Source organism: Neovison vison, chromosome 7 (genome assembly GCF_020171115.1).
Source record: "Neovison vison isolate M4711 chromosome 7, ASM_NN_V1, whole genome shotgun sequence".
In the NCBI taxonomy this organism is placed as follows: domain Eukaryota; kingdom Metazoa; phylum Chordata; class Mammalia; order Carnivora; family Mustelidae; genus Neogale; species Neogale vison.
This window is the reverse complement of record NC_058097.1, coordinates 191,411,208-191,424,204: the sequence shown is the minus strand read 5'-3', so window position 1 is coordinate 191,424,204 and position 12,997 is coordinate 191,411,208. Positions and strand designations below refer to the sequence as shown.

Genomic DNA, 12,997 nt, shown 5'->3' with positions numbered 1-12,997 from the left:
ATGAAAAAGATTGCAATTTTTCTGGTTGCCTTATACCATGAATACGTATCTGCGAGTGGTTGTGGAGAATATGGACCGAAGTACTTTCACAGACTGAGCAGCAGGGTAGCTATTAGTACAATCTCAAGGACAGCAGTTTGGCAATAACTATGAAATTCAACATTTAACTATCTGACCATTGACTCAAATACATTCCTAACAAGTCTTCTCCTATGAAATCATACCTGCATTATTCACAAACACACAATTATAAAATTCTTCATTACAGAAAAAAGTAATAACATGAAGAGGAATGGAGATATTTATTTTAGTACAGATTTAAGTGAGTTACATGGAGTATAAGAAAAACAAAGAGATCTATATGGACTAGTATGGCATATCTTCAAGACATTGCAAAAGATTTCACTTTTATGTGGAATTTAATCAACACACTGAAACAAACAAAAAACAAAAACAGACTCATAAATACAGAGAACAAATGCCTGCTTCCAGGGACAAGAGAGTGGAGGGATCAGGGAAGTAGGTGAAGGAGCTGAAAGGCATAATATCTGGGGAATAAAATAAATAACTCACAAGAATGAAAAGTACAGTCCAGGGGGAATAATCAATAATATTGTGGGGACTTTGGCTGGTCATGGATGATAACAGATGGAAGCTATACTTTCCATGAACAGCATTCTGTAATGTCCTTTTGGGTTTATTATGTCCCAGGCTTCTTTAAGAACAAAGTGATGAATGATTCAGAGATTTTAAAAAAAAAAAGCATCCTTGAACTTTGAATTCCTTCCAACTAATCCCCCCAAACACCACCCCCCACATCTTTTTTGTTCCCAAATCCTTTCTCAGTGAATGAAGAACTTGATCCCAAAGCCCTGGGACAAACTCCAGGTACTGTTCCCTAGTTTTCCCCTCTCCTCTGCCCCCCACCCCCATTCCTGGGAAGGGCCAGCACCTCAGTTTGAAAACATAGGAGAGCCTAGAGTAGTGACAGACCCTGAGGGAAAGGCTCCAACCTCAGGGAAAGGAATCAAGGAGTATAGGTTAGTGAAGTGGGGGTCCCATAGCCAGGGGTACCTAGCAGGGCCCTGGTGCTAGAAGAAAGGATACTGGTACCCTTGAAAAAAGAGACCCAGCAGCCTCAAAATCCTCTCCTGGCCAGTAGTCCCTGCTGATGACCATTGCAGAAGTACACTCAGACCACATTCTTCTCATGCCCCAGCTTCTGGGCAATGGGGCTGATCTTCACGTGGTTGAGTTTCAGGCACTACAAGAGCATGTTCTCCAAGTTACTTCACACGGTTCTCCAGACTCGTTCACTTGCTCTTTCGGGGCTGCACAAGGGTCCCTGCTTTGTATATCTTCTGCAGATTTTCATTGTTGTCAGCTTCCACCACCCACTTGTGCAACAGGGGCCACAGCTTCCATGTGTTGTAGAAACTGAGGTGCTGAGGCTCAAAGGGTCAGATAAGGTTATTTGGTGAAACACCTTCCCAAAAGAATCTTCAGGGTGAGCCCCACATGGGCCTGGCTATATCCTAGAGTGGTCCTCTCTGCCTCAGGGACTTGGCAAATCATTCTAGGTCTTTCTGCAGAACTTTGATGTTCTGGGACTCTGCAGGGTTAAGCTCCAGCTTTTCCTCTGCTCAGGAAAAGCATCCTTGGAGCTGGCTCTCCACTTCAGTTCCTAGCTTGCCCTCCCCCTGAGAGGTCTCCAGGCTGCCTGGGTTAAGCTCCAGCTTTTCCTCTGCTCAGGAAAAGCATCCTTGGAGCTGGCTCTCCACTTCAGTTCCTAGCTTGCCCTCCCCCTGAGAGGTCTCCAGGCTGCCTAGGAGCACCTGCTCCACCCTAACCTGATGTCCACAGTATGCTGTCCCTCTGCAGAACTCATGTGGCAGGGAGACATAGGGAAATCATCCAAAATTCCGCATCTGGCCACAGCTCTGATTCTATTCTTAACCTACCAAGGGGTAAAAGATGGTCAGCCAGGTGAGAGGCTTAACCCAGTAGTGCTCTAGCCCTCTCCACCCATCCCTTCCACCCCCATCCCCTTGTGGATACAAGAATGCCAAGTCAGAGACCAGGCTTCCTGCCATGAGGAACAGAGGGAGCCCAAGTCAAGGGTTCTGGAAAAATGAGGGCTCTCCAAGGGATTGCTCAAGATCTCTCTCCCTCCCTAATCCCACCCACTATCATGTGTACTTAACTATTGAATCACAATGATATAAACCTGAAACTAGTGTAATATTTTATGTCAACTATATTTCAATTAAAAATAAATCAATATGGGTGCCTGGGTGGCTCAGTGGGTTAAGCCTCTGCCTTCTGCTCAGGTCGTGATCCCAGAGTCCTGGGATGGAGCCCTGCATCAGTCTCTTTGCTCAGCGGGGAGCAGGCTTCATCCTCTCTCTCTCTGCCTGCCTCTCTGACTGCTTGTGATCTCTGTCAAATAAATAAATAAAATCTTTTAATAATAGTTCTATAGTAAGGCATTTACATACACATAGAAGACTCACACATAGATATTTACATTTGAATTTGTAAAGATTATTACCTGAGGAGCTTAAAGATACAGATCAAGCAACTGCCTCTGGGGAAGAGAATTGGAAACAATGCTGAGAGTTAAACAGAACTTTTTTCTACACTTTATCTCTTTCTGTAAGGTTTTCAGTATTATTATTGTTATCTATTACACTTCAATTTTTCTTATGTAAGCTAAAAATATTAGTCTAAATATGTTTATCTAAAGCAACCAAAAATTAATAAGGAAAAATCTACATAGCATTATTACAAATAATATAATAAAAAGGATAAACAACTGATAGACTCTAAAAAAAATACTCTCAGAAAAAATGTTTTTAAAAAAATTTTAAATAACTAAAAAATAATGTAATCATAAAAAATGTCATCAGTGATTCATTACATAGAATGGATTCCTTGCTATAGAGGCATTACACATTTCTAAGTGAAGAGATTGACAAGGTGTTATGGACCTTACATTCTAGCCGCAAGGGAAACTCTTCATACTTTAATTATAATTTACTTAAATTCTTACAGATAAAGGAAGTCAGAATCAAACTTAAGAGGACTTCTGCAATCCAAAGATATGGACCCTAATGTCAAATAATTCTCTTCATGGTGAATGATACATTTATCTACTCAAAGATACAAAATTTCTTCCCCAGAGCTTCTTCATAGCATTTGTCATCTCAGAATTTCTCAGGGTGTAGATCAATGGGTTCAGCATGGGAGTTATAACTGTATAAAACACACTCAATGATTTGTCTATGGCGAAGGTCTTAGCAGGTCTTACATACATGAAAATACATGGAACAAAGAAGAAGACCACCACAGTGATGTGGGAACCACAGGTCTGGAGGGCTTTCCACCTCCTTTCTGGACTAAGGTGTTTTAGAGAATTCAAGATGACACCATAAGATATGAGCAAGAGCACAAACACAATACTGCAGATCAGCCCTCCATTGGCTAACACTAACAGGCCAATGACATACGTGTCAGTACAGACCAGTTTCAATAAGGGGTACATGTCACACAAAAAATGATCCATGACATTGGGACCACAAAATGGGAGCCTACAAATAGTGATAACTTGAGTTATTGAATGCAAAAAACCTCCCACCCAGGACACTACCAGCAGCACAACACACACCCACTGCCTCATGATCACCAAGTAATGCAAGGGCTTGCAGATGGCCACATAGCGGTCATAGGCCATTGCCAGCAGAAGAAAGACCTCTGATCCACCAAAAAAGTGTCCTGTTAATAGCTGAGTCATACAAGATTGGAAGGATATGGTATTTTCTGCAAACAACAAGTCTGAAATCAATCTGGGAGAAATAGAAGATGAATAAATGACATCCATAAATGATAAGCTAGCAAGAAAAAAGTACATAGGTGAGTCCAGGGACTTACTGACAGTTACAGTCACCACAATGAGCAGGTTTCCCACCACAGTCAAAATATAGAAGAGCAAGAACATAACAAAAAGGATCTTCTGTTCCTTTGGATCCTGGGTGAGGCCCAAGAGCACAAAGTAAGTTACACTGCTATTTAATGCCATCTAGTCTGCATTAGGAACTGACTTCTCATATTAGAAGCAAGTGATCTACAAAACAAGGGAGAAAACTTTTAAATGCATTATAAGATTATTCTTTTATTGACTCATTCAATGAAATTATTGTGGCAGGAGTACCTGTTTATGTCACATGTATTACAGACATTCAGATTTCCAAGTTGAATAAGCCATGGTTTTCAACACTCAGCGATAGCATATGTAATAATCACCAATGTAATAAGTGATACTATAAAAATAGTTGCTCAGTGTGAAGGTCATAAGCAAACAGCAGTCAAAGAAGGCTTCCCAGAGGAAAGCCTTCCTCCCAGAGGAAAGCTTTAACTGAGTTGCAAAGGAAAACTGAAAGGACAAGAAAAGAAGGCAAGGGAATTCCATGCAAAGATACACAGTTTATAAAGTCATAAAAGTTAAATACTTAAGGCCCCTTTAAGGTAATTGACATATTTGAAGTGAGTGGATCAAACAAGGAATGGAAGTTTGCTGCCCTGGATTGCATCTTCCTTGAGACTTTTTTCATAGAATCTTTGGATGAATATGCCCTCTTTTCCTGACCAGTAAATGGGAAAGCACTCCAGTGTTGTGTCCCTCCCTTAATTTTTAAACTTAAAAAAAAAAAAAAAAATATATATATATATATATATAATCTCCAACTGTGAACTTTTCCAGTTGGATATTAATTCAGTACTTTTGAAACTAAATTTTTAATTTTGATTAAGAAACAGGTTTCCCGGGGCACCTGGGTGGCTCAATGGGTTAAGCCGCTGCCTTCGGCTCAGGTCATGATCTCAGGGTCCTGGGATCGAGTCCCGCATCGGGCTCTCTGCTCAGCAGGGAGCCTGCTTCCTCCTCTCTCTCTCTGCCTGCCTCTCTGCCTACTTGTAATCTCTCTCTGTCAAATGAATAAATAAAATCTTTAAAAAAAAAAAAAAGAAACAGGTTTCCCATCTAATTAAATAGTACCACCTTCCATATCATTGCTCAGACAAGAAATATCACCATGTCCTTCAGGCCATTCTTGCTCTTGTATAGCTTACTGATACCTTTAATTAATCTTATTCACCCCATCTAAAATATATCACTAACTTAATCATTTCCCTCCCCGCACCACTTCTGGTCCACTGCACTAGCCTCCCACAACATCCCTCCCCTTTCATTCTGGCTTCCATCAGTTTGTGGCCCTGATGCAGTCCAAATGATCCTTTTTAAATCTGATTCTGATCTGATCATTCCACTGCTCACAACAACTACAGGGGATTCCATTCACAGGCTCACAACTTAAGGAATCACATTTCTATTACAGTAACTGGAACTATAATCCTCATTTCATAGTTGAAAAATGGAGGCTCAGAACATCTAGTTAATTTTTCCAAACTCACTCATTTTTAAGTGATAAAGCTAGAACTGCAATCCAAGTTTGTCTTATCAAAAGTAATCTTTAACATAATAAAGATACTCACACAATTGCAAAGCCTGGTATCCATTATTTACTGTTATTCTTACCTTAGGAAAATACATGCACAATCTGAAGGAACACTTTTTACTCATTCACAGGAACATGGAATTCTTCTATCATCCAGTCTGACAAGAGAAGGTAAAAAGCTGCATTATTACTTGAGGACATACTTTATTTCACTCAACTGCCTGTCCGTTTTCTCTGTGGAGTCTTCTGGTTATTCATAAAGTTGCTTTTATTTGTACTATAAATTACTTCCTAAGATGTCCAGGGTCCACACAGAAATCAATAATTTAGCAAATTAGGAGAATTCACCAAAAAGACAAGGAACTCCTATCCTTACATAAGGTGATAGCAACCAGACATTCCCGAGGAAGACTTTTCTCAAGTAACTTCTTTCCTACTAATGTCTAAATAGAAAAATACCGTTCAACTCATTAGTCAACTTCATTCTGTCCTGTCGGTTTGCTCAGATTAGCTGACTTGATATTTTAAGAGACATACCTGTGCTTTTCTTTAGGTAATGCTGTGAGCCTAACAGAACCCCCCTAAAAAATATGTATCAGTTGTTAGGAGCATAGCATCTTCTTCCCAACACAAGGAAAGATCGCTGAACATTTTATGCCTTCTAACCAAACACCTCATTAACTTCTAGAATTGGGAAGTGTCCAGGACTAATTCTTGCTTAATTAAATTCAATGGGAATTTCCACAAAAACTTTAAAAGTATCTATAGGAAGAAGTATTAGGTCAAATCACATAGTTAGGGTCAGCAAGATGTTACATAAAAAGAAATATATCATGAGAACCATTGTAAGACTACCACCAGTCAAGAATAAAATTTCAGCCCCGCCATGTTGTGTTAAGGAAGATTAATTTATCATGTATTTCCCCACTTGTCATAGCAAGTTTTTCTTTCCTTTCATTTAATAGTCAATTTATTTTACCTTGCAGTATGGTTAGATGTTCTGCATATTTATTCACTGATTTAGACATAATAATTACCCAATTTTTTTTTTATTTTTAAATTTAAAATTTTACGTTTGGAGCGCTTATTTACTGCCAAGAACCCTGCTATGAGTGAGGACAAAGCAATTAGTGAAATAGGCAAAAATTATGCAAAAGTGCCTTCCTTCAAGGTCCTTATATTCTAATAATAGAATCAGACAATAAATAAAGGGACAATTCAACATACGAATCATAATCTTTTTTAGTGTTAATAAGAAGGCAAAAAAGGTACTCAGGGAGAATTCTACTAGGAAGAATGTGATCAGTGAAGGCCTTTCTTCAAAGATGATGCTTAAACTGAGATAGTTGCTACCATCAGAAACACTGTCACAGCTAGTAATTTAAGTAAAATTCAAGTAAGTAAGTAAAATGATCTCATTTCACTGATGGCCTAATCTATAGTAGAAATTGCTAAAAATATCATGGGGATTTTTTTTCCAATGCTTTTGGGAGAAGGAGGGGTGAGACTGGGCACTCTCATCTTATTCCTGATTGTGGTGGGAAGGCTTTCAACCTTTGCCTGTTGAGTGTGATGTTACATGTGGATCTGACATATATGGCCCTTTATGTTGAGGTACATCCCTTCTCTACCCAATTTTTGAAAGGTAATTTTTTTCATGAAAATACATAGAATTTCCCTCTTACCAGTGAACAACCCAGAGAGGATTAGGAAAATGATTCCTTTTACAACAATATTAAAAGGAATAAATATTTAAGAATAAACATAAGTAAGGAGGCAAAAGTCTTCTATAGTGCAAAACTATAAAATGTTGCTGAAAGATAATCTAAAGACACAAATAAATGAAAAGACATTTATGAACTGATATAGTTCATGTCATTAAGATGTTAATGCTCCCTAATCTGATCTATAGATTCAGTGTAAACCCTTTAAAAATAAATAAATAAATAAATAAATAAATATTTTGAGAAATAGAAAAATCCATCCAAAAATTTACATGGAATGTCAAGGAACCCAACAGAGAAAATAATATTGGCAAGAAAACAACAACAACAACATCAACAACAACAATGGAAAACTTCCTGGTTCTAAAACTTACTACAAAGTTATGGTAATCAAAAGAGTGTGATATTGATAAAAAAACAGACATCATAATGAAATAAAATTCAAGCCTAGAAATAAATCTTTGAATATATACTCAATGATTTTCAACAAAAATATCAAGAGTAGTCATGGGGTAGAGACAGGTGGTTCAAAATATGGTGCTGTGAAACTGGATATCCAGATAGGAGAAATGAAATTGAACCCTTAATGCATATCATTTGCAAAAATTAACTCAATATGGATCAAGACCTAAAATCTAGCTAAAAGTATAAAACTCTTACAAGAACACATAGAAATAAAAACCAACAAACCATGAGAGAAGAGAGCAAGAGAAGAAAGGAATAGAGAATAACTACTAAAACAACCATAAAACAAGTAACAAAATGACAATAAGTACATCCTCTCAGTAATCACCTTAAACATAAATGAACTAAATGCTCCAATCAAACGACATAGAGTGAAAGAACAAACAAAAAAAAAGTGAGACCCATCTATATGCTGCCTTCATGAGTCTAATCTCTGACCTAAAGACACAGGCAGATTGAAAGTGAAGGGATAGAAAACATTTACCATGCAAATGAAAGTGAAAAGAAAGCCAGGTAGCAATACTTATATCAGAAAAAAATGATTTTTAAACAAAGACTGTTAACAGAAACAAAAAGTATTCTACATACTCAAAGGGAACAATCCAACAAGAACATATAACAGTTGTAAATATTTATGCATCAAACACGGGAGCATCCAGAAGCATAAAGCAACTATTAACAAACGTAAGGAAGTAATAAATAATAAAACAATTATAGTTGGGACTTTAACACCACAATCACACCATTGGACAGATCATCCAAAGAGAAAGTCAACAAGAAAACAGTGGCTTTAAATGACACATTGGACCAGATGGATCTAACAGACATATTCAGAACATTCCATCCTAAAAGAGCAGAATATACGTTCTTTTCAAGTGCACATGGAACATTCTCCAGAAGAGATTGCTTATTAGGCCACAAAACAAGTCAACAAATGCAGAAAGACTGAAATCGTATTATACATCTTTCTGAGAAAAATTTGAACAAATATCCATCAATAAAATTGAATCAGTAATCAAAAAACCCAGCAAATAAAAGTCCAGAACCAGATGACCTTACAGGTGAATTGTACCAAATATTTAAAGAAAAGTTAATATTTTTTCCTCTCAAACTATTCCAAACAAAAAACAAAAAAAACAAACAAACAAAGAATAGAAGAAGGAGAACTTCCAAATTCATTTAATGAGTCCAGCATTATCCTGATATCAAAAACAGATAAAGACACTACAGGAGAGAGAGAGAGAGAGAGATATCAATCAATCCATAGGTCAACATCTCTGATAAACATAGATGAAAAAATCCTCAACAAAGTGTTAGCAATCCTAATCCAACAATAATTAAATAATTATTTTAAAAATTCACCATGATCAAATGGGATTAATCCCTGGGTTGAAAGAGTGGTTCAATATTCATAAATCTATCAACATGATAAATAACAACAATAGGAGAACAGATAAAAACCACATAATCCTTTCAGTAGATGTAGACAAAGCATTTGACAAAGTGCAACATCCATTCATGATAAAAACCTTCAACAAAGTAGGTTTAAAGGGTACATACCTTAACATAATAAAGGCCATATATGAAAAACCCACAGCAAACATCATACTCAATGGTGAAAAACTGAGAGCTTTTCCCCTAAGATCATGAACAAGACCACGATGCTCACTTTCCCCATTTTTATTCAACATAGTACTGAGAGTCTTAGTTACAGAAGTCAAACCTCAAAAAGAAATTAAATTCAAATTGGTAAGGAAAAAGTAAAAGTTTCACTATTTCTAGATGCCATCATTCTATATATATAAAATGCCCTAAAGACTCTACAAAAAAATTACTAGAACTAATAAACGAATTCACTAAAGTCACAGGATACAAAATCAATATACAGTAATCTGTTGCATTTTTTTACACAAATAATGAAGTAGCAGAAAGAGAAAGTTACAATCCCATTTACAATTGCACCAAAAATGATAAAATACCTAGTAATAAACTTAACCAAGGAGGTGAAAGTTCTGTACACTGTAAAATACTGATGAAAGAAATTCAAAATGACACAAACAAATGGAAAGATACTTGATGCTTGTAGATGGGAAGAACACATATTGCTAAAGAGTCCATTCTAACCCTAAGAACTCTACAGATTGAAAGCAATCCCTATCAAAATACCAACAGCATTTTCACAGAACTAGACTAAGTAACCTAAAATGTGCATGGTACCACAAGAGACCCAGATTACAAAAGCAATAATGAAAAAGAGGAGCAAAACTGGAGGTATCACAATCCCAGCTATGAAGATATACTATAAAGCTGTAGCAATGAGAACAGTATGTTACTGGCACAAAAATAAACACATAGATCAATAGACCAGAATAGAGAACCCAGAAATAAACTCATGATTATTGGAAGTTAATCTACAAGAAAGTAGGTAAGAATATGTTGTGAGGAAAAATCAGTCTCCTCAGCAAATGGTGCTGGGAAATCTGGATAGCAGCTACATGCAAAAGAATGAAACTGGACCACTTTCTTACACTATACACAAGAATAAACTCAAAATAGGTTAAAGAACTAAATGTGAAACCTGAAAATGTAAAAACCTTAAAATAGAGTAATGGCAGTAATGTCTCTGGCATTAGCCACAGTTACATTTTTCGAGATATGTATCCTTGATGAGGGAGCAGAAGACTCACTGAGGACGGGCAGATTCTGACAGTCCACAGCCCACCCCTCCATGGGATATATGTGACAGTCCTCAGGCATTCCTGGCTGCCCCAAAGGAAAAACAAATTAATTTACAAAGATTACAATCCTATAAGACATGAGTCTCCCTAAATTTACAAAAATCTTAGCTATTTACAACAACAAAACATTTCTATCAATGGCCTATCTTCAAGAAGGAAATGTAAATACAATTAAAGGTCCTTAAAATCTGCAGCCCATTGACAGATACTTGAAGCAGGTGAAGTGAAATTTTTGTTCCTCCAGGAAGCTCCCAACTCTTTTAATGTTAATGACTTACTAGAAGGAAAAACAACTTTAATTTCACAATGGTAAGGTCTCTGGTATCCTGTGAGTCTTCTTTAACATATAAAAATCCTTTGAAACCACATTTTTCCTTACTTCCCCCAACTCCCAAGTACATAATCAGCCACACCTCACAAACCCTGGGCAGATTTTTCTCCCTATGGGTCCTGTCCACATGCTTTAATAAAACCACCTTTTTGCAACAGAGACATCTCAAGATTTCTTTCTTGGCTGACAGCTTCAGAACTCACCCCACCAAATTTCACCTATATTCTGAAACCCCAGCATCCTGAAGCAAGAGAAAGAAAAGCATAAATAAACTATTGGTACTACATTGAAATAAAAATCTGCACAGTGAAAAAAATAATGAACAAAACTAAAATGTTGGGCTGGCAGGAAGGGCTACTAAAGATGGCGAAAGTTCCCGCCACAAGACCTGAGCTCGACAGAACAAAGGCCCAAGCAGGAACCTGAGACCCCCCGCCCCGGGGCTCCTGTGGACCAATGGGATCCCGATGAGCAGGCGGGATATCCAAATAAGGGAAACTTGCCAAGAGACCCCTGAGCTTGCCCCAAGACCCTTAAAAGCCCCCTCCTCCCTGCCTTGGGCGCGACTTCCCCCACTCTGCTTTCCAGAGTTGAGGAAACCTCGCCCGAGGGTGCCCACCTCCTCCCGGTGCAACTTTCTCGGCTCCCCTTCACCTGGGCCCTGAAACTTCACCGGAGAGAACCTTTAATAAACCTTGCCTTACACCCACTTAGGCTGGTGTTGTGTTTATTTCGTCGGAAAACTTTACATAAAAGACAACCTAGGAATGAGAAAAGATATTTGCAAATGACATATCTAATAATGGGTTAGTATCGAAAATACATAAAGAACTTATACAACTTAATGCCAGAAAAGCACAAATAATCCAACTAAAAATAAGCAAAAGACATGAACAACTATTACTCCTAAGAACACGTAAAGATGGAAAGATGCTTAACGTCATTCATCATCAGGGAAATGCAAATCAAAAATACAGTGATATATCAACTCATACCTGCCAGAATGGCTAACATCAAAACATAAGAAATAACAAGTGTTGGCAAGGATGTGAAGAAAAGGGAACTATTGGTGAGAATGCAAACTGGTGCGGCCACAGTGGAAAATAGCATGGAAGCTCTCTAAACAAATAAAAATAGAATTATCATGTGATCTAGTACTCCCACTCCTGAGTATTCACCCAAAGAATATGAAAACACAATTTTTAAAAGATTTATTTATTTATTTATTTATTTGACAGATGGAGAGATAACAAAAGAGCACGAGCTGGAAGAGAGAGAGAAGCAGGTTCCCAGCTGACCAAGGAACCTGACCCAAGGCTAGATACCAGGCCCCTGGCATCATGACCTGAGCCAAAGTTAGATGGGTAACTTGACTGAGCCACCCAGGCACCTCAACAAAAACACTAGTTTGAAAAGATAAGTGCACCCCTAAGTTTTTTGCAACATTATTTACAATACCCAAATTATGGAACTGTCCATTGATTGATGAATGGATAAAGAAGTGGTATGTATATACAATGGAATATTATTCAGCCATAAAAAGAATGAAATCTTGCCACTTGAAACAACACAGATGGATCTAAAGGTTATAATGCTAAGTGAAATTCATCAGTCAGAGAAAGACAAGTACCATATGATTTCACCCATGTGGAATTTATGAAAGAAAACAAATGATCAATGGGGAAAAAAGAGATAAACAAAACAGACTCTTAAATATAGAGAATTGGTGATTATCAAAGGGGAGATGTATGGTGTTTAGGGTGAAATAGATGAAGGAGATCCAGAGTACACTTATTGTGATGAGCACTGAGTACTACATAGAATTGTTGAACCACTACCATGTACACCTGAAACTAATATGACACTAAATGTTAATTATACTGGAAACTCAAAAATACATAAAAAATAGGGAAAAAAATTAGAGTAGCAGAAAAAAAAAGAACTAAGTCCATTTCACTGACAGGTTCATGTTGTGAACATTAATTATAGCATAATAGCTAGAGTATATGCAAAGATACTGGCTTCAGAGATAACCGAGTAATTTTTCTAAAAATAAATATGTCCTCCAACAACAAAGCTGGTAAATTAAAATCTCCAGAGCTGTGTCCTGACAATCTGGATTTTACAAGAAATCTAATTCTCTAAGTATATTGAACTTTTACAGTCAATTGGACAATATGTATATCAAAATAGGATATTTTTACATTAAGAAATAAATTGTTCCTG

General features: G+C 37.3%; 1 protein-coding gene and 1 pseudogene across 1 annotated transcript; both read right to left on the bottom strand.

Annotated features, from left to right (window-relative positions):
• Positions 1-953: 953 nt before the first annotated feature.
• LOC122913617 lies at positions 954-2,193 on the bottom strand (annotated as a pseudogene).
• Positions 2,194-3,148: 955 nt separating this feature from the next.
• LOC122914347 (olfactory receptor 4A47-like) lies at positions 3,149-4,610 on the bottom strand. Its single transcript, XM_044260976.1, has 2 exons — positions 4,602-4,610; positions 3,149-4,078 (listed from the first exon to the last, which is right to left on the bottom strand). The coding sequence occupies exons 1-2, from the start codon at positions 4,608-4,610 to the stop codon at positions 3,149-3,151; spliced, it is 939 nt and encodes a 312-aa protein (XP_044116911.1).
• Positions 4,611-12,997: the final 8,387 nt, after the last annotated feature.